The 22,509-nt window shown below is 42.7% G+C and overlaps 1 protein-coding gene and 1 long non-coding RNA gene across 8 annotated transcripts in view; one reads left to right on the plus strand and one right to left on the minus strand.

Moving 5' to 3' along the window:
* Positions 1 to 8,454: 8,454 nt before the first annotated feature.
* On the minus strand, positions 8,455 to 14,338 carry LOC146759031 (uncharacterized). Its single transcript, XR_014932787.1, has 3 exons — positions 14,208 to 14,338; positions 9,532 to 9,791; positions 8,455 to 8,728 (listed from the first exon to the last, which is right to left on the minus strand). It is a non-coding gene; the product is annotated as an uncharacterized LOC146759031 (long non-coding RNA).
* The window catches only part of COL24A1 (collagen type XXIV alpha 1 chain), a 107,921-nt gene continuing 99,551 nt past the window's right edge, over positions 14,140 to 22,509 (plus strand). For 4 of the 7 annotated variants that reach the window (XM_015870173.3, XM_015870175.3, XM_085511455.1 and 1 more), the window contains exons 1-2: positions 14,140 to 14,336; positions 19,305 to 19,369. In XM_015870173.3, the coding sequence (XP_015725659.2) occupies positions 14,281 to 14,336; positions 19,305 to 19,369 (121 nt within the window). In that variant the 5' untranslated portion in view covers positions 14,140 to 14,280. Of the gene's footprint in view, positions 14,337 to 14,394; positions 14,682 to 19,304; positions 19,370 to 22,509 lie in introns of those variants that run through there. The other 3 variants (XM_085511451.1, XM_085511453.1, XM_085511452.1) reach the window with 1 other exon arrangement.

Consider the following 22,509-nt stretch of genomic DNA (forward strand, 5'->3'; position numbering starts at 1 on the left):
GAAACTTCTTTGCCATCAGCCGGAGTAGAGTAGTGCTCACAGGACCAGGTAGGGAGTAGAGAGGTGTTCACAGCCATAAAATACAGAATCATAGAATTGTTTGAGTTGGAAGAGACATTAAAGGTCACCTAATCCAACTCCCCTGCACTGAGCAGGGACACCTACAGCTCGATCAGATACTCAGAGACCCACTCACCCTGACCTTGAATGTCTTCAGGGATAGGGCATCCATCTCCACTCTGGGCAACCTGTGCCAGTCCCTCACCACCCTCATAATAAAAAAACTTTGTCCTTAAGTCCAGTCAACCTTCTGCTGGTGTCTGCAGATGGCATCTGGGGGCGCAGCTTCCCTGTCTCTCCTACACACATCCACTTCTTGATTTCTGAAGGCCCAAGAAACCATCAGTGCCATAACTCACATAGTACTGGGAGATTCTGTGGTGACACCCAGTACTGTATGCAATTCAGAACCTACTTTGAAGTGTACCACTTATGCTGTGAAGCAAACCAGACCTGCACCTGCTTACACCACTACATTTATACCTTTTTCTAAATGGCTGTTTCATTAGCAATCGTTCACTCTACTTTAAAGGGTGTAAACAGACAGATGGCTTCACTACATTAATCACCTTCACATGAAGATAGATTTGCCTTCTGCAAAAGTGAGATTTGTGCCTTCTTTTGCTTACTCCTAAAAACAGGAATGTGTATGCAAATTTCCAATCTCCCAGCAGCTACAATAAATTACTCTGGGGCACTTGAACCCTTTCCAGCTTGATCCAGAAGTTCAAAGAAAAGGTAATTAACTCTCTTATATTTCTTTTATTATTTTTTTTCCCCAAAAGGTGAGGCAGGTGCACTCAACAGCTTGAGAAAAGGCTTTAACCCCATGTTAACAGATTTGAGGGTGCTGTGATTTTGATTCCATACCACCTTCTTGCACATAAATTGCTATTCATTAAACAGGCAAACATGTAAATGACACAAGTACAAATAAGCCCCCAGATCTAGACTGGTGACTAAAGATGTTATTGCCCTTTATATCAGAAACAATCCAAGCAGAAGCCCTGGGTAAATCTTCAGCTGAGATTTGTTGCCTCTGATTGTTATAGTCAGTCCCATTCAGCCCCTTTCCCTATATAAACCCCAGGCCTGAAACTGTTGCTGTAGGAGTGATGTGTTTGGGGGAGAAGGTGTTTCTCTGCAAAGCCAGTTCTGGTCACTTGGTGAGTGTGGGCCCTGTTTTGGGTGTCTGCTGGGACAAGCAATATTTAAACATGGCTATTGTTAAATGTTGTGGCTGGGGTACTGTGCTTATTGGGGTTGGTATGCTTAAGCTAACTTGATTCTTTGTAAATGATGGTGCTTTATTCTTTCTTTTTGGGGATAAATTTTTTCTGTGTTATCTAGTGGTTTGTTGAACCAATGCAAGTCCTGTGACAGGGGGAGATGCTTTGAGCTGTTGTTTGGTTCTTTTCTATTTCTTGCTTTGTTTGCTAATTTTTATGTGGGTGTTTGGAGATTTGTTCTGGGCCAGATTTGATGTTAAAGAGATATTTAGTTATCTTGGTGTCTTGCTGCTGTATGCAACTCTTTCTGTTATCATATGTGTAAATGTAAAGAAGCAGTAATGCATAGGCCTGTAATTACAGAGAGCTGTGCCATTTTGTTTCCTTCTTCTGTTTGTTTTTCATTATAGTGCTTTTCCTGTAGCCTTTGTGTAAAAGAGGAACAAAACACATCAGTTTGCTGCGAAACTTCAGAAAGCAGCTGAATGGTATATGCTTCCACCACCTATATAGAATGTGCTATTTATTCACCTCTGTTAATTGTATCATGCTTGTGAAAGGAACTCCAAATAGGAACTTCAGATTTTTGTAGTTAGTGGGAAGAAAAAACTGTCCCAATAGATAAAATATACTGTGAACAGCACTGTTTCTAAGTATTTTCCGTTAACTCTCTTGGCACTTACCAAATGTGCCTCTGTAGGTATCTATCTCAGCTACATTTTTTTAGGTGCTGGATTAGTCAGACTGATGGGACCTGGAAGTCTTTATTATTTTATGAGACTGCCTTAGTTGTTCTTAAAAGCCCAAGTAGTTTTGATTTTACATAGAAAAGCCTTCATTGCCTCTGAAGGTGAGATGTTCTTTTTGTTTTGGGATGCTGACAGGTATAGGAGGCTGAATGGGCTGTGGAGGTGTTCAGAAATAGTTATTCCACCCAGCGCAGTCCTACCCACTGATATGACTACAAGCTTTATCCTGCAAGTTGTGCTGTCTGTTTTCAGTTCAGAGATTCAAGGGATTTGTTTTTCTAATAGCTTGTTAAGAAACAAAAGAGTTTTTGGAGCTCTCAACTAGAAATGTGTCATTTCTCTAGCATGTGGGCCAGGTTTGAATGAGAAACTGGTATCGCATCTGCGATATGGAGATCGCACCTATGGAGATGTTGCTCATAAGTCTAAGGATAATATTTGGATTTCTAGACCAGAAGCTGCTTCAAGAGCAACTGTTGAGTGTGCGTATGTATGGTGTGTTGCAAAGTATGAATGTCTGATGTCACATCTGCTGTGGAGGGACAGACAGCTCAATGCTGTGGCCTGCTGAGGCACATCCCTTGCTTTCTTGTTGCCTGTTCTGTAACAATGGCACACATTTGGTGGCAGAATGATCAGATTTGTCCTTCTGTATTTGCACTAAGCAAGCTGAGGCCCTGGCATCCAGACATGCTACAACACCCCTGGCATTGCTTGCTGAATAAAGCCAACTTTCACCCTTGCTCACTGCTGGTAGCATTTGCCTCCATAGTGCTGGCAAGAAGGATGTCTCCTGAGAGAGCAGGGGAACTCAATTTAGTCTCTTTCCCCTCACCGCAGGAAATTGGACAAGGGTGAATTTACCTCTTTCTCCTTTGAATTCATTGCTCAGCAAGAAACCCAATTGTAGCAAAGCATTCCTACAGTTTTGACACAGCAGCTGCATTGCTTTCCTGACCTGAGAGTATTATTTGGTTATAGTGAAGGAGATAGGATCTTTGGAGACAGGAGCTCTAAGGGGAGGGGAGAGCAATCTTGAGGAGAAAGGATTCTTTGTCCTCTGAAGCAACTTAAATCATAACATGTTTACATCCAGATGGTCTTTTTGGCCATGCTGGTGACTCGCTTCATGCAAAGCAGCTGAGGCATGCTGTCACCTCTTACCATGGTTGCTGGGTGGTGCAGCACTGCCATGAGCCACCTGCAGAGGCAGAAGAGGAAGTGCTGGGTGCCGCTACCATGTCCAGTTAGTGCATTTACTCCTGGGGTGGGAATAGAAGTAAGATTCACAACAAGTAGTTAACTTGCAGAGAAGTCTTCTGTAGAACAGGTTTTTAAGTTTAAAAAATAAAAAAATTAAAAAAAAAAAAAACAAAAAAAAACCATTGCTGGAAGCTCTCAGCCTTGCTTTCTACTGGTCCTGTCAACCTATATTGTCATATGCTTAAGGGAGTGTATGGTAACTGTTGACTCATAGCCTGAGCCACTGAGCACCCAGGGAAAGGATCTGGTCAGTCCTGAAAGCAGAGGTGAAGGCAATTCAGTGGTGGGACCAGGAGGGGTGAACCCTGGCTGCACCTCTTAGGCCTCATTTAAGGGCTGACTACCACTGGGGAAGGTTTTCTGGTTGGACATCCCTCTCTTGTGAAGTTTCTATTGCAAGCCTAGATCTTGAGATGCTAGTGAACACTTTTCCTTTTTCTTTTGTAACATTTTTCTATTGTGCTGGTCCCTTTGCTGTTAGAAAGAGTAAAATGGCAAGTACCTAGATTTTCTGCTTTCTCAGAGACTTTCTAGGTCTGTAGGTGACAGAAGTAGGGCATAATTTTTGCAGCTGCATGCAGGGACTGCCATGCATTGGATTTGCATTAAAAGCAGAGATACGCTGGATGCTTTTGATGCTCAGCAGGCAGATGGACACTGAGCAGGGCCATGTTGCAGGTCACAGCCCTGCTGCACTGAAGAGACTGCTCACAATATGAACTAGATGTATCACAGCAAACATGTATATAACAGTAATCTCTTTTTTTTCTCTTCACTGCATGAATTCTAAGCCTTGTAGTTGAATCTAAACTCTGCTAGTAATATCTCTGCTGTCTATTATACAACTGTGGATGTGATGATACAGAAGTTCTCATAAGCTCTGATGGCCCTGTGTCAAAGCAAGAGCTGCTTCTTCCTGTCTTTCAACCCTTGCCAAGGGCAACTGGGTGAAGACAGATTCCTGGTCCTGGGAAGGGGAGAATGTGGAAATTCTGTGCTGAGACCTACAGCATGTGTTAGGCTGTGGCTTGATCTGTGGGTAGATGTGCAGAGTCCCCTCCTTCCTTCTATAAATGTTTTTTCTTGATTAATGGTCTGCATCTCCGCTTTGGTTTTAATGACCTAACTTAGAGCAGTCCTATATATTTGTGTCTCTACAGCCAGCAAAATGTCCTTAATTATATATGCCTTTATATGTCTGAGGGAAAATTTCAGGTTTGAAAATGAAGACAAGAATGGTTTCTATATTTGTAGGGCTATGCCTGTTGGAGTCCAGCTGTTTGAGTCTGATGACCCTGCTCTGATGTGTGGTCCATGGACCTACCATCACCTTCCCTGTGTGGGAGTGCTCAGATGTGATTCCTGCAGGGACTGTCAAGGATGTCTTGGTTATCCTGATTTCAAGAATTAGATAAAAGGGGGATCCCCACAGCCTCTCAAATAAGCCAGTAGAAACTCCCTGCTGTGAAAATCACTGTCTCTACAGTGTTCATTAAAAGTTTTCAGTTGTACTTGGCCATTTGAGCAATGTTTGACAATACTAAATGTATTTTGTTAAGATGTGGCTTGGTCTTGACTACTGTCTGTCAAATACCTTCTCTTTGTAATCTCCTCTCCTCAAACATGCCATGTTTTCTGGGCTTATTTGTAGTACCTGCTCAGATACTTTCTTCCTTTTAGTTTTTCTCTTATTAATCTGCACAAAAGCCACAAGCAACATGTCATCATTTTCAGAGCCCATTCCAATCAAATTCCTACAAGAAAATGAGTGTTTGCTCTCCTCTAGAGTGAAGAGGGAACTTGTCAAAGCTCACATGGATTTCTCCTTGTTTTTAGTGTACGAGCCACAACTTTTTCCATTTTTCTGTCTAAAACTGTTCTGGAAAACTCATCAAGATGCATTTGTTCACTTACAAATGCTGTTGAATTGGGGAATAAAATGAAAAAGTAATTCATGCTCCATGCTTTCTGGTGTTTTTCATTTAATGTTCTGGGAGATAGTTCTTCCCTTTGTCACCAGCTCAGTTCTGTGCAAGTCTCTCAAGACATAAATTATTAAATATGCTTTATAGATGTCAACTGGTCATGTTGGATCATTTAATGCCTTTCTATTATGGACCTGATGTTTGAGAATATGATAATAAGTACCTGCTGGCTAAACTGAAATGCCAGATGTGAAGAAATCTTGATAATTTCCAAATTTACTGTAAAGAATGATACTGCTTCCTTAAGTTTTTCTTTCTAATGTCACTTGTTGGCTGAACTGTCTCTTAGACATGGACTAGACTCATTGTTACTAGATGAGCTGGAAAAAAACCAAACAAACAGATGCTCATCAGGAACACAGTAACGCTGTTTCTATGCTTATCATTAACGCAAATCTGAAATACAATAATGAAAATTGGTGCAGTTAAGGAAAAAAAGCAGCAAACAAATTTAAAGACTGACTGAATGTATGTGATAAGCAGCTGGATTGTGTAGCATGTGCTACTTCTATTGAAATATGTTTTTGATTCCATCAACCAATGAGATCTCTTGGTAGTCAACCCTGTGCTCCTAACTGCAGCACTGGTGGCTGGAGAACATGGCTGAGGACAGCAGGGTTTGGTGGCAGACTACATATGAGGAACAGCCGAAGGTCTTAGTTGTGAACACAGAGCTCAGGCCAAATGCTGCTGGCAGGGAGGAACTTCTGTCTCTGTAGCTTCACAAAAAGAAGCTGTAAAGCAGTCCTGTCTGCAAAGTCTTAAAAGCAAACTGCCATACTTCATTCTCCTTGAGAAAGCAAACAGTGTCAGGTTCAGAGTGAGAAACTTTTTCTTAATAAAGAGATTAATGCTCTTTTAAGTAAATGTGGCATTGCTAACTTCCAAGTTAGGCATATATCATCTTCCAGATTTAAAGGTGTTTGAAACTGTTTGCACGAAACTATGGAGTCTATAAACTAACCTTTCAGAGGTTTGGGGGCAAGCATACTATTACAATTTTTCAATTGCATGAAAGGTCTGCAAAAAAAATATCTTAAAATCTATCCTAGTACAAAGTGATACCTCACAGTGGAGTTAATGTCTCTCTAAAGCAGTCTCTTAACAATAACATATGTATTATATCCATTTCTTAGATCGTAGAAAATCAAAGTATCTTTTTCCTGGTAAATGCTAGATGTAGCTCTAAGAATTGCTGTGGATTATACTAGGTTCTGATACCTAGTGTTGTTTGGCTCCAGTAATTACATCTGTGTGCTTTCTTCCCCTTACCAAAGGATACTCTTCTGCCAATGAAAGAAGAAGGCTAAGCAATGTGCTGACTAGTCCGGTTTCATTGTTTCATACAGGAGGAAGAACAGATGGGTATAGTGTGGAGTCTGAGCTCAGTGCAGGAGAAATGAAATGCAAGAGTGAGGCTGCTAGTGATTCTTGGGACAGAAGGTACAGTCCATTTAAATAGGAATTCTAAATGACTCACTGTTAGTAGATGTTTTTGGCTTTTTTTTAAAACTGAGCATGAGGATTATCAGTGTGCAGATACAAGAGCTCAAGCGTATGTGGCAGAGAACAGTGTGGTGGTAGGACTGTCAATCCAAACTATCAAGTATTAAAAGAGCTACCATAACACAGCTAGTATTATTTGGGATGGTCAGCTCTTAGTCCTTAAGGACTACAATACATTAAATAAGGTAACTTAATTCCAAGTGCCAACATCCATCAAGATTTTTGCATTTCAAATACTTGGAGCTATACAAAAGCAAACTGCGAAGGAAGCAGTTGTGATAAGAAACTGTATTGCAGAGCTATGATAACAAGAAAATGAAGACACCTACAAGGTTTCAAAGTGTGAGGCTGCCACAATACAATCATCTGATCCCATCATTATGTAGAGCAGCTCTGGAGGAGCTGTGTTCTAGGACTGGGGAATGCTCCAGAGGACCTCCTCAAGCTTTCACAGGAAGTCTACTTATGATCAACTTCATACTGCCCCGGTGAACTGGGAAACCCCTCTTCCCAATTTCACAAAAAAAAGACCAAAAAAAAAACCAAAAAACACCCAAATGCTACTTTATGGAGAGTATTAAGCTCAAGGAAATAATTTTCTAAATCTTACTTCAAGAATAATGCAGATCATCTGGGGAAAAAAAAAAGAGGATGTTTGTTTAATTTTTAAGTGTGTGTTTGAACTATAAAAATATGTTCCAAGATAAGAGTTGCAATTTGATGTGAAGGAATGAAATATATTTGAAAAAATGTATTAAGACAAATTTTGTTCTGATTCTCCTGCAGGCAAATAAGAGTGGCTGTTGTATTACGTATGTAAATTCAAAATCGCTGCAAGTTAGCTATTAAGGGAGAATACTTTGATTTGGGAAGGAGCAGTTAGCTTACATGTGTTGGGAAAGTGAAGTTAAACATCTGATAATCATAAATGTCCTTTTTTTTTTTTTTTTTTTTTGTAAGCACATTCTATTGCCATAAATACTTAGGAAAAAAAAAGCACTCCCAAACCATAAAATAGGAGAAGAACAAACTACAGAATTTTTATGGATTTTTTTCTTATTATTGGCTTTAGGGAGGTCTACATTTTGGTCTGTGAATGTCTGCCTCAACTGGATGACTTCAGAAAGCCTTGTATTGCCCTGCCAGTTTCCAACAAGAGATGAAAACCATATTGTTGTGCCTATGTTTGAAAATGGAGACTGAGTTAAGGTTTGGCATTACTGGCTTCTGAGAACACACCTAAAGTCTGCCTGTGAAGTAGATTGAGCCAGTTTGTGTTTTGCCTTTCCCCTAAAATCCTGGTAGGTTTTGAGGCTTTGAAAACATATGAGCTCCCTTGTGCTCAGGTGAGACTTTGCAGCTTTCTGCAGTGTGCTCCCTGGAAGATGCCAGATATAATGCTGACTTGTCAAAGGGGAACCTGAGCACCAGGTGAAGCTGGAGTCCCATGAAAAATCACCCATGATCCTGCAAGAACTTCAGTGCTCAATTTGCAACACTGCGGACAAAAATTAGTGCTGGTTCTTTGATTTATGAGGTTTGGACTTTTCAACTATAAAGATGTTCTTAAAACCTTTGTGTATGTTTGGGTCAACAGGGTCCAGTTACTTGCATCATCTGTTGTTTGACTGTCTTGATGATTTCTAAGCCAACACTGCGTAATTCAACAACCACAAGGTTTTTATTGCTCTCCAATAAGAATAATCCAATAAGAATAAGGCACGTGTGGCCTTACAAGCTTGTTTGGTCCAAGTAGAGTCTCATCTTTCGGTGGTATCCATCTCTTCTCTCTGCTCTTTCTGAAGTTTTTGTTAGAGCTTACCGTTTTGCTCAGATCCACTCTGAGAACCGTCTCCATTGTGATGTGGCTGGAGATGGACAAGAAGGGATGAGTTGCTCTCAAATCACTCTGTGCCTGCGAAGACCTACTCCCTTCCTGCAACAGAAATTTTTGTTCACATATCTAATCAACTGTAAACAACTGAAGAACAGGGCTAAAAACTTTGTCTCTAAAAATAAGGTAATGAAAATACCCTATTAAAAATACCATGCTATATTGGTGGTACAGCTGCAAAGGATTTACAAAAATTAATTGTGCTACTATTATAAAAATATCAGCATTGAAGTTGGTGCCAGTGTATTTTGGTCTGGGATACTACATATTCAGCTGTCTGGTATTTTCAGAAAAAGTGATCTACTTACTCTCTTCCTATATAGAAACCTTTTCCTGTCACTATATATGCCTCATTTAGAATACTTAATTTGGAAATTGTGTCCATAATGCAAAAGTACTAATTCCTACTTGAAAATAGTCTTGGCTTCTTTGATCCAGAAGTTCCAAGAAAACAAATAAGTCACAGTTTCTTCCTTCATTGGGAGCTAAAGAGCACTGGAAAATCTTGATTATATCCAGGAAAAAATAAAGTGGGAAATAATGCAATTTCTATCAGTGATGTTAAATATCTCCCGAGTCTAGAATCCCTTTTTAAAATGAAAATCAGTAACAAATACTATCAAGTTTAAATTGCACCTTTGTTTCACTTGTTTTAAGTATGCTATTTGATAGGAGACTCAAGATACTTAAACACAGAAGGCAGTGTATGCAAAGTTGGTGAAAACTTTGGAATGCTAGAGCAATGGGAGAAAATATTGATAAGATTTTTAATGTGTGAGAAGAAGTCTCCTTACTCCAAGGTGGAGATTTAATGTGGTTTCAGCTACTGACCACCGGTAGCTTACCTGTTATCTGGTATGAAAGTGGAGAAGTGAATCTTTCTTTGATGAGGTATTGGAACAGTCTATCCTGGAAGATGGTGGATCTGCAATCCCTGGAGGTTTTCAAGCAAAGGGTGGATGTCACACTGAGTGATGTGGTCTACAGCAGTCACAGACATGGACTTGATGGTTGGACTGGATGATCTTATTGGTCTTTCCAAACTTTGCAGTTCTGTGATTCTGCAACCTCCTTCTGCTGTGGCCAGAAGATAATTCTGAAGAATCTGAACAAAAACATTAAGTACTGAAGAAGGAATATCTGGAAATGCATTCGGCAAACAGAAAAATGCTTCTGTGAAATCTTGCCTGAGAGGCTGGAAGCAAAAATGGATGAGAAAGATCTTCCTAGGTCTAACAAACTAAGGAATGAAGCATCGACCCCAGTTGCTGAGAGAACTGTGGAAATGGATTTGAAAGAAGACTGGCCTCGTGTGCAGCTCCTTGTGGCTCAGGAGCAAAATACTTCTTAGATGACTGTGCTGGTTCTTCCAGATGCGTGAGTAGTTTTTATTGCTGCTGAGACTTTGCAAGCTGGCTGCAAGCTTCCTATCAGTGTGGTCACTCTCCAAACTGAGCTCTGTTTTTATTCTCTTGCAGAGAGGTGTTTTAAGGGAAATGTGTGCAGATTTTGTCCCACTGAAAGATGTCCTACAAGATGCTGAGTTTTGGCCTCTTCTTCCTATGCAGGATGGTGACAGTGAGCACTACCAAGGAGGCCAAGTGTTCCTGGGTGGCACAAAGGAATGTTGTTTCACATAGGATAATCAGACCTTTCCATGTTTCACAGAAATAATCTTTTATCTCCCTTTATAGACAGAGTGAGAGCCTGTGGGAGTGGGTGTCTCTGCTTCCTGCCTGGACTGCAAAATACTCCATCAATGATGAGATTAAGATTAACTAAAAATGAAAATAAGTGGATTTTCTCTAAGTCTGTTTTTTCTTTCACTAGCTTCTTATGAGGTGGAAATTTACTGTGCTACTCTTGGCAGTTTGGCCTATTTGGTAACTGTAGTCTTTTCATCTGGTGGGCCATTCCCATGGTTCCCATGCTGTACTTCATTCTTCCTATCGTATTTTCCATTCACATATTACTTTCCTAATAACTGCTTCTGTCTTCATTTAATATTTCCTTGTGTGTTTGGCCAACTTTCTCTGCATTCCTGGTGTGGTATATGCCATGCCATCAATGGAACAAGGTAGCAGAGCTTTACATGCTGGGTGTGGGGTTGCTCCTTCAGAGCAGTTCACCTCAGTTGCACATTTCAGATTTCTCCAGCTCTGTTTTGTGGTGGATCTCTTCTATAGCTGTGACTTATTGAAATAGATGCTATCAGATCTCACAAGCAGTTGCAGTCATCCTGGCTTTGGTGAGGCACCTTTCCCAGACAGAGTTTCTGGAGCTCTGTGGTCTGGAGCACTTACTCTGTCTTGTGGTTCAGTGAGGCTCTCTTCTGTTCCTTGCTCCTGCCTGGACGTTTTCCCTTGTCTGCTTTAACTAAGTGTCCTAAGGAATCTCACTGGTCTATATGGTCATTTGTGGGTTGGCAGTTTTGTCACTTTGAACTGTGCTTTTTTCAAAACTTATTCAAAACCTGAAAAAACCTTATTCAAAAACCTGAAACCTTATTCAAAACCTCCCTAACTACATCTATGAGGAAATAATGGGCCCAGCTAGAGGTTGAAGGCAGACAATGGTCATTACAGTTTCTTTCACATCCAGCAAAAACTGATGGTTTCAGAGTTGGAGGCCCTCTGATTTTAGCCAATTGTTCTCAAAGACATGCTGTAATCCTTTCCATTTCTTGTATTTCTTAATTGCATTTGATAGGTTGGTAACTTTCTTTAACCAGAGCAATGTGTTAAACATTTTTTTGGCTGCCACAGAGAGAAATCTAAACAAATATTTTGCTGAACTGGGTTCCAAGAGTTTTGGTACATAGCCTAACACCATATATTGTGGTGTGCAGGGAAAACAGTTTGCCAAAGGGAACTCAATAGCAGCAAGGATCTTCTGCCAAAATATCTTGATTCTGGGGCTGGACCAGGAAACTCACATGGGTCCTGTTCTGCTCGGGCCGAAGTCAGAGGTAAAGTTCCTACTGCCTGCAGTGGGATAAGGCTCAGACTCCAACACGGAGCATTTATGTTCCCATTTCACACATTTTCCTTCAAATTCTTACTCTTTCTTTCTTTCTCTGTATTTTTAGGCTCTGGAGATATATGTACCATTGCTCACTCCTGTACTTATCCTAGAAGGGGAATCACTTTCCTCATCTCTTACACCACCTTAAAACAGCTCCTGCTTTGTGTACGCAGCGAAGCTGGAACTCAGCAGCCATTATCTGGAGTGACAGATGAACAAGTTAGTTCATGAAGGGAGGAAAAACTTCTAAAAAATAAGAAAATAAAAATAAGAGCTTACAGTCATGTCAGAAGGGCCAAAAGTTGTGTCTTGAAATAACTAATTTTGTATTTCACTAGTCCCTGGGTGTACCTTGGGAGAGAAATCAGGGATAGTCCATAGTCAAGCATGAGAGTGCAAACATGGGCTCTGGGACATCTACAATAGGAAATGAAACTTCAGCATCACAGTGTTGCAATGAGAGCTAGCGTGTTTGGAGCTTGAGTGTGTCTTTCAGTGTCTGTATGCTCTGGAAATAAACACAAGTAGTCTGATAGCTTTAAACATGTCAGGTTTAGTGCATCGGACAGTAAAAACCCCTGGGAGAAGCAATTGTAACAGTAATACTGATGCTGACTTTTGGTGTGAAGCTTAGAAAAGGCCTGGCAAGTCTAACACACAAGGTGATGGGCTACCAGGCAGGGTCTGCAGGTAGGATATCCCCACCCCATCTCACCACATGCTGCAAGATGGCTCTTCAGTGTGCACTGAAACAAGGGCAAGATTCAACCAGGGTCACTCTTGCTCTAGTATTCTCTCCATAACAGCTTTACTGCAGATGCTGGAGTGTTAAGAAGCCACCTTATGTACCTACCAAATATCTGATGTGTCATTTAAGTGACTGACAGATTTCATGGAATGGCACCAACCTGTTCCAAAACGAAACAAAAAAAAATCTGTAATGCGTACAGTTTAGTCATTTTAATGCTAATAAGAAGTAAATAAAATACTACACTGAAGTTGTTGGAAACCATTCAGGTGTGGTCTAGAGCAGAAAGAAATGCTGACAAAGACTTCATTGCAGTTATGTCTAATACCTCCCTGGGCACGTATGAGGTTCTCTTCAGTGAACAGATAAGTTTTTATGTTCTGCTGGCGCTAATTTTTATGCAAGGTATGAAGACAGGAAGTTTTTTGTGTTTTTTTTTTTTTTCTCCTCTCAGCTTTCAAAAAATAAAAGGAAATTGACTACAGCCTCTAAAGCTGTATGGATTCTGGATGATTAGGGATACAGAAAATAAACATGAGTGTGAAATGAAACAGTACAACATTTGAGTGCTGTCTCTAAAGTCATTTTTCACCTGTAACTTTGTATTCTGCCATACCCAAGAGTGTTCGCGGATCTGAATTTGCCCTTGCTTTTGCATCTTTACATCTGTTCCCCTTTACCTGGATGACACAGTAGGGCCCTTTCAGCTGAGTTGAGGATCCTCAGTGATAACAATAAGAAATCCTCATCTTGCTCAGCAATTCTCCTGTTTCTTGAATGTTTACACTTATTTCCTGCCGCCCTCTCCATCACACCTATGGCTTGAAGGTCTTCGCTGTGGTCTGAAGTGAGATCTTTGTGAAATACTAACAGCAAGAGCCAAATACCACACTCCTAACTTGCATTAAATTTCTGCTTATGTCAATGGAAGTTTTGCTAAGTGGGGCTGGCAGCTTTGACCATGGGTTTGCAGCACACGGTATGTCACGATCTCTCAGAATATTCAGCGATACTCCGTGTGATCTGGGAGACAACTCGCACAGAGATGTCTTACGGGAGAAAGGTACACCAGCCTATTACTGGGACAGGGAACGAGAACTGCTGATTGACTTTCTTTTTTTTTTTTTTTTTTTTTTTTTTACTCTTTCTTCTTACCCTTCCAGGAAGAGACGGCAAACGGTGTCATGTTTCTTATGGCACTGCAGTGCTACAAAGTTACATCTGCTCTTCAAACTTTTCCCAGACGGAGCCTCGTTGGAAACCACGGTTTACACTCGAGATGTAAAACCCTCCCGTACGCTCAGCCCCGTTTCATCGCCCCATGACCGCGGTATAACGCAGCTCGCAGCCGGGGTTCCCACCTGTCCGCGCCCCCCACCTGTGGCCGCCGCTCCGCTCCCCTCCCGCTGCTGCGGGGCAGCTCCGCTGCCGGAGCCGCGCGTGGCCAAGCCGGGGTCGGAGCCGTCCCGCCCCGGGGCCGCGTTTGCTGATGTAATCGCAACAGAGAGGGGCTGAAACCCAACACCGCGCGGTGCGGAGCAGCGCGGTTCTGCCGCCGGGGGCTCCGCGGGGCGCGCCCCTCTCGTCCCGCACCGCCCCCGGCCTCGCCGCACCGCCCCCGGCCCCTACGCGTCCCCCCCTCCGCCCCGCCGTACCGCCCCCGCGGGCCGGGGCCGTGCGCGGGCCGCCCTCGGGCTTTGGCGGAGCTCGGCGGAGAGCTCGAGGCCGGCGGGGGTTCATGGACAGTACCTGAGGCTCCGGTGGCGCGGCGTTCGGCTCCGGCTTTCACTCGGACCTCCGCTGCCCGGGCAAATGCATACAAATGCATTTGGGAGCCGAGAGGACAAGGCGAGGACGCATCTCTCCCGCGGCACCAACGTAAGCTGGGTTGGGGAAACGTGAAGGCGAACGGCTCGGCCCCGCGAGGACACAAGCACGGGGTGGGATCCCCATGCCCTTAGCAGCCAGCTCACCGGGCAGGTCTCGCAGTGTCTCGGGAGCTGGCTGCTGGGTGCCTGTTCCCCGCACCGAGCCCACCGGGACGCTCTCTCCGCTCCTCGCGGCGAGCAGTGTCGGGTACCCCGCAGCTCTTCGGGTCCCGCAGCCGGTGGTCCCGTCCCTCAACCGGAGCGTAGGGTGCCCGTTTGGCCGCAGTACCCGGTCTCCGAAAACGCGGCGGTCTGGGAGCTGGGGCTGCTCTCATCGCAATGAGTGCCGGGTGAGGTGAGGTGCCCAGCGTTTATGTGCGTCCTGCGGTAGGCTTAGCTTTCTCTGTTGTATCCTCTAAATGGCATAGCTCTTCTTCTTGCAGTCTGCCTAAAAGAAGGTTAAGCAAGGTGATTGTGGACTTCTGATGGCTATAGTGACATTACACAGGTTACCGGCGTGCGACTTCTTTGTAAAGTACTTGCTGTGTTCAGGTAGTAAATAGAGTAATGTTTGCAGGGAGCTCCCGGTGGGAAGGGGAAGGACTGTATTGCGGCGAGCTCTGTGCTGTCTGGGTCCGGTGTGCGGCTCCGTGTGCCTGCCAGAGGCTTCCCAAGAGCTGCCGGGTCTGAGAGTCTGCGGGACACCACCAGGAGCTGTGTGGGTGCAAGTTCACAGAAGGTTTTGCTGATGGAGAAATACAAACTGAATTATGGAAAAGGGGCACACACGAGAGATGCATGTCACTGAGATAGGTTTACTGGATGTAATGTAACTCTGAAGTTATATGGACAGAATTTTTCTTGTTCACCTAATTCACTCGAGAGAAAGCAACCTGGTTGCTTGCCTGTGCTAAGAAACTAGACTATTTGCTCAAGGATCAGGTTTCCTCAGCACGTCTCAAGCTAGTCTGTCCCTTGCGACCCAGACCACCCCCCTGAAGCAGTGCTCTTGGGTCAGACTGCTGCCTGCTTTGGTACAGGGACAAAATGAGTGAACCCCATCCAGACTAGAGGTGGAGCAAAGACTGGGGATGTACTCATAAAATCAGCCCTACAATTACTTTTGCTGTTTTTGTTGTTATTGTTTTGGGGGATTTGTTTTGTTTTGTTTTTCTTCTTTCAGAAATGCAAGCAAGTTTGATTGCTGTGAATGTGCAGCTTATCACCTTGTGCCACATGCTGTCCCAAGGGCAGCTGGGCCTTCCCACAGACCACACTGTTGTGGGATTCCTCTCAGGCCACCGCTCGCCAGGAGGAACTATCAATGTACTGTTCCTCTCACCTTCTCTTTTGTCTCTTCCTTTCTTTACTCAATGAGCCTGCTGCAACATTCCCAGGGCTTCTCCCTCATTTGGGTGTGCAGCTGTCAGCAGGGAGAGCCTGTACAGGTCACTTGTCCTCTCAGCCATGCCAGCCACATGCCTCTTTGAACCAGAGGCAGCACTGGCCGGCTGCCTGCTCCCTTCATGGCAGCAGAGAGGTGTCTGTCCTCTCAGGTCTTGAACTATCAGATTCTTAACTGCTTTAGGGTGTTAGATGTAGGAGATGTTATCACCTTTCCCAAAAACCTTCTTCGGGCTGTACCTGAGTGCATTTCTCTTGAGTTTTTTTAGAGACCTAGTTTTTTAGAGGAACTGTGGTGAACATGAATTCTGCCACTCGTTGCCCTTTTTTCCTTTATGCAGAGACTTTTCTTGTTGGTAGCTATGGGAAAGTTTGTGTGGGAGGTACTGTGAAGTGGTTAGAGCTGCCCAGCTGAAAGGAGTGCTGTGAAAAGCAGATACCATGTCTTTAGGCTGGGAGGTAAGGAAAAACAAAGCAAACAAACACAACAGAAGAAAGGGGAGCAATTATGCCAGTGCCCCTCAGTCAGGGTGCTGCTCCTGTCCTTGCTCTAGGGCCTAACAAGTGAAGAAGCTGGGTATCCGGGAGGCTCCTGGATACTGAGCATCAGTGGAGGCGGCAGAGGCAAGAGATCACACTGCCTTGAGCTGTAGGCTGCCCCAGGCAGGCCTAGGAAGTGAAGGCTGTCTGAAGGTCCTGGTCTACTGTAGTGTAGTGTCTCTCCCCAAAGTTTAATCACTCGTGTGACATTTACAAGAGGGCTTTTGGTTGGAGTGGTGTGAGGAAGCCTGCTGCATTTGCTCAGGTGATTTAGAAACTGAATGCTGTGAGGAAAGCCACATTATGCCTTAAAAGATATGTATGTGAGATGCATGTGACATGTCTGTGACATATGTGGTGCTCTTATGTCCTATGTGACTGATACAAGCTGGGCTTCTGTGCTCAGAGGATATCTAATGCAGCACTGCATGTGGGGCAGGCACTGGTATTTCAGCCATTGTCACTGGTGGATGCAGAGTTGTATGCAGCACTCACGTTTAGCATCTTCTGTGGCTGTCCCTCTGTGGTCAGGTTTTCTGTCCTCTACCACCAGCTAGTGGAATTCCTTCCTTCAAATCTGAGGTTCAGAATGCTGTCAGGGAATAGAGAATGTTGTTACATGACACCACCAAGCACTGACCAAATACAAGCTTCACATGCTGCTGAGTAGTCTTCAAATGGTGGAGTTTTGCCTTGTTGTTTGTCAAGTCTTGCTTTGAAGCTTATCAGTTCCCTCAGCTGTATGTCATCCTGAATGGGGGGGGAAAAAAAAACACACCACCATAAAAACTCAGTCACCTTCCACCACAGGAAAAAGAAAGCAGCCACAAGATGTTAAGGATTATCAGAAAAGATAAGCTCAATTTTAAATGGTATAATGGCTCGACTACATTTGGTGGTTTCTACCTCCAGATAGTTATGTAATTGTCATCAGCTTGTGTATGTGTTTGAAACAGGAGAGAGGATACCAAGCTAAGGGAAGCTTAAGAGGTTACTGGACTGTAGGACAGGACATTGCTAAGGGCTTTAGGGACAGCTCCAGTCTGATGTTAAAATGGGAAAAGTAGCCAACAGTGTAGTCGGTCATTTCTGAATTTTTCTGTTATTGTGTCCCAGCAGGGCAAGGCTCCCCAGGAGTTATGGGCTCTGCTAAGGCATGTGGGCCAGGTCTGGGCTTCTGTGCCCTGCATGTTCTTGCTATGTTCTTGTAGCCACAGCAGAAGTAGATCAAGCCATGTATGTGTAATACAGCGGGGAGCCTGGTGGCCCAGTGACACTAACCATGTGAGCATAGCACATGAGAGCTGGCTGCTTTGTTTCTTTTGATGTTAATAATAGTGGTCTTGACCAAGAAGGGAGTGTTTGAATGAATAGGTTGAATTCTATTTTTTCCTTTTCCTTCTTTGGCCACAAGGGCTTCATTGTGCAGCTTGACTTTAGGTTTGCACATGGTTTCATTTACAAAAAGTTTCCACTTGTTGTGGGAAAAGGTAGAAGGAAGAAAAATCTTTTCCATGTATTAGGGGACCTCCAGCTCTATGGTTGTCTCTGGTCCCTGTTTTTTCTCTTAGTTGCTTGCTCATCTGTTCTTGACATTAGCTGGAAAGCACTGTGTAAGCCAGACATTTGTCTTTATGTCTCTTTATGTTCAGTTACATCTGTGTGACTTACAACCCTGAGAGCATTTCAGAATTTCTTGCCTTTTTACAACAGTTTCTGGGATGTGACAGAGGCAAATGTCTGACACACAGCTTCTCTCTCTCTGACTTTATGGAAGAGGCTGTTGCTGTGTTAAGGATTTATCTTTGCAATTTGGGCTCTCTAAGTGTCCTGAATTTTGAGTTTAGTTAATTTGTGTTATTTTTCAACTGAGAATCTGGTTTGTGTCCTTGAAAATAGGAAAACAAGAAAAATGAAAATAGGAAAAGTTTTCTCATTTTGGCTGATGCAGTGCAGTGTATGGACTTCTTGCTAACACAACTATCTGTCCACCTTCAAGACTTTCACTGAACTTCTGATTAGATTAAAAGATGATGGAGTGTGTGACACAGGATCCCTTTTCTTGTGAGTGTACACTGAACTTGAATTTTGGTGTTCAAAGCTGAACAACAACAACAACAAAAAAAAGTAGTGTGAGCCCTTGGGTTGTGATTGCAAATACCTGGAAGAAATATAAAGCAGCATTTAGTGGAGAACTTAATATACTGATATTTGTAAATCATAGCATAATTTATTGTCATTGGAGCATTACTAATATCTACCTATTGTATATGCTATCCTCTGTGCTGCAGGTAAAGGCCTGCAGGTTAAAAGAAGAAACTTGTCTACCTTTACCATTTGTACCATATGCTCCTGTACAGATGTGTGAGCTTTTCTTCCTGCACTTTCTTGATTTTTTTTTTTTTGTATGATTTTTAATTGGTGATGCTGGGATACCCTTTGATATTCTATCATGACATGAAGTTTTAAGTCACAGTGTGATGGGATTTTACTTATTTATTAATTTTTACTTTGAAGTACATTTCTCATTTGTAATGTAGCAAAAAACATTAGCATACAGGAAGGAAAGTGATGCAGCATTTTCATTTATGATAGTTGATGTGGTAGGGTGAAAAGGTTGAAGGTACACTGGCATAAAAGTATCTAATAGGCATGAACTTGTCATTTGTTTTATAGTTTCTTTGCAGTAACCCTTTTCCCCCCCGGGAAGAAATCTTCTACATAGCAGCTCTTGTACTTGAAGGCTGCTGCAAGAAAATATAAAACAGATGTAGTTACTTATTAATAAAAAAAGTTGCCAAATATATGTACCATATATGAAGGCATACATGGTCCTTGCTCTCTGTGTAAAACATCTACTCAGCATTGGTTGGAAAGCTGTACGACATAAAGGCTGGAAGGCTTTGAACTGGGGCTTGCTGAAGTCAGTGGTATCCTGCCATTGACTTTGGGTGTTGAATGAAGTTTCTAATTCTTTGGAGTCCTGAATCTTTATGTATTTTCTCACGCACTCTTTTCTTTCTTCCCCTTTTAGGAAGATCCTCCTTCTTTGTATTGCAATATGTACAGCTGCGGGTGTTGCCAAAGTACCCAAACAAGGTGAGAATACTTTCTTACAGAAGGATGTTGGTTTCTTTTTTTACCAGACAGAAAGAGTAAATGGTGCTTGTTACTAGTGACCCTAGGTTCAGTTCCTCATGGTGACTTACATATCAACTACCATATAATGAGAGCAAAAGTTTAAAGTAACCAGTGTGGAAAAGATGACCTTTCAAAAATTACTCACATTTTCTGTCCATGAAATTGTTTACATATTTAAACAGACTCTTCATAAAAGAGAAGTCTTGTAAGGAGAAAAGGCTTTGATTGTGTCTTCAGTGCAAGTGGGTGTCCTTGGGGGTGGCAAACTATGACTGAGTTACCTTTGCACTTCTGAGGACAAACAAGCAAACCAGTGCGTATAATAAAGGCTTAGTCTAGGCTGGCATCATTAAAGAAAGTGAAATTGTGTATTCTTTAGGTTTTGCATTCAAATGCCGATGCTAGGAAGGAAATATGGTTGTCTTGGTTTTTGGTTTTTTTAATCAGCCAGCTGTTGCAGCTTCACTAGATGTTTATTATGAGACCATTGTGGGAGTATTAGCATCCCAAAGTGGTGGAAGCTAACATGCCACTTACTATTCAGTAGCCATGAGAGTGGCAGTATCAGTTATCTTCCATATTCCTTTCACTGTACAGATAAAGCAAGAAATAGCTTGTCCTTGGCTGATGTGGTAACTGTGATCTTCATGTGATATTCAGCTGGATGCAAACAGCTGGGTTTCATGATTAAGTCAAGGTGCATTCCTGATAACATCTTACTAGAACCTCATAGCTATCTCTCCAGCATCCCACTGCTACTCTCAGCAGTGTTATTTATCCTTCTTGTTATTCCTTGTGCTTGACAATGTTGTGTTTTCATTGTTGATGTTGTTGTGATGTTGTTTTTTTTATGTTTGGTTTTTTTTGTGTGTGTGAGATTGGGTGCATTCTCTCTTTCCATTTTGCCTTCCATTAACTGCTCATGGTTTGCCTGTTAAGACAAACCCATGCTTTTCCCATTCAGCTAGATGGGGATGTGCTTTTGTGATGATGGGAGTTTTCCAGATCATTTAATTGCTGCACCAAGTATTGCATGGGGCAGGGGATAGGTTGGTGCTGAGGGAAGAAAAAGCTCACCTGACAAGGGCAGTACCCACAGATATGTGTGGCCTCCCCGCTCTGGGCCTGTGGGAGGGGAGAGGCTGAGTTAGGGAGGCAGTTCATACTTTTTCAGTGGTACAGGTGAGGGATACCAGGCACAGGTCTGAAGTGGTAGCTGGAGTTGTCTTCATCTCTCCACCCCTCTTTATTCCCTTTGGAAAGAAGTAACTTATTTTGATTCTCGTGTTCTACAGCCTGTGGAACTTCTTTTCCAGTAGCATGTCTGGAGACAGCTGTGAAAGCCTCACAGCCAGTTAGGTCACCAGTGTTGTGGTCCTCCAGATCTGTGAGTCTAGCTTCCCTGCTGGTGGGGATGGGGTGAGGTGCTGGGAGGAGGCCAGTCTCTTCAGCTGTAGGTTTGGGAAGCCTAAGGGGATTTGCTACGGGAGGGGGTAGTTAGCATTAAGGAAGAGAATTTTGAAAGAACTATCACTGTAAGACACATCTGGTACTGTTGATTGTGGAGATAATCTCTGCAGTTGTGTTGATACTGTGTCATTCTTAAAGTGGTTCTTAGAGTTGTGGAGGGTTTAAGGAGAGAAGTTGGTGCTGGTGGAAGAAATAAGCAGTCACTGTGAGGAGGTGTGCAGCTGTGTTGTAACTTACCCAACTGCAAATGCACCACCTGGGAAATGGGTAACCTGCTGAGTATTTGCCCTGAGTTCTGGCGAAGCTGGCAAATGAATGATCTTCACTTTTCTGTACCCATATTGGTAAAGGGAAAACAAATCAGATGTGTATTAGGTTTGCTGAAATGGAGAGAACACCCCAAATATTCTGCCCTTAGACAAGTGGTGAAAGTGGGGGAGTATGGAAGATGAACAGCAGAGACTGAACAAAAGAGTGACACACAACACTACTTGCTATTCTTTTTGGGGTTGTTTTGTGATATTTACAGTCTTAACTTCTGTTAAGTTTTCCTTCCCTTCACAATCCAATTACGTTGTGAATTTTACAAGTAATCCTAGAAGATGGAAAGAAAGCAACTGACAGCAAAAAACCCAAATAGCTTCTCTTTGAAGAAGAGGAGCTGTTACAATTTGGGGGACTAATGGATTGGGTGAACAGTAAGCGAAGACAGATGTTGCGCAGACATGGATAAACAAAGAAAACTGGCTACTGATAGGTAAAGAAAGTTGTGGTTGTCATGCTGGGAGGAAGAGTTTAGAGGGCTGCCTGCTCCCAAACCCCTGTGTACTGCCAAGAGCTTCTGAAAGCTTAAAAAAGCAAAAAGTTTAAAAAAAAAAAAAAAAAAAAAAATTGGACCAGAAATGAAGTGACTGGCCAAAAATGTCTGGAACAGCCTTTTGGCTTGATGGTGGGTTAATAGGCAGTAAGTCAGTAAGGAATAATTAGCTGGTACTTAATCTTTGCTGTTATTTTTCATGCAGTATTTCTCCATGCTGAGCCTTCTTGAGACTTGCTGTAGTTTGCAGGATGTGGAGAAAGTGTTTTATATCTCTTCACTCTCAAAAGTGCTTTTCCTTTTTAAAAATAATTTTTAAACAATGTGATGTTTACAAATTAGAACTGCCAAACTTTGTCATTTGAGATTTAGAAAGAGTGCTTCTTAACATCATTTTAAAACTGGCTGTTTTGTATCAGTATGGTAGACTTGTTTTATTCTTCAGTTATAATGCTTTGGGCAGAGATCACTTGACAATGTTATTTATTAATGTAACTATTTAATGATAAATATTTACAAATATCAGCCTAATACTAAAGATTAAAATTGTTACAATCAAGTACAAGGTTAAGTTGGATTGGTTTTCCTGGTGCAGTGTATCAGTTGGCTCAGCCAGTGCACGGAAGTGCTGAAGCTGTCTCTGAAGTCACTGGGGTGCTGCTTGCCCCTGTGAGATTTCTGTATTGCCTAGAGGAGTGCACATGTACAGCTTTCTTCTCTGTAACTGCACCCAGAACGTGCAGGACCAAGGTCCTGGGAAAGTGCTGGGGTTCATTAACAGAGCTGCAAAGTAGAATACTTCTACAATAAC

Source organism: Coturnix japonica, chromosome 11 (assembly GCF_054131305.1).
Source record: "Coturnix japonica strain WE chromosome 11, WE-NBRP24, whole genome shotgun sequence".
Lineage (NCBI taxonomy): Eukaryota > Metazoa > Chordata > Aves > Galliformes > Phasianidae > Coturnix > Coturnix japonica.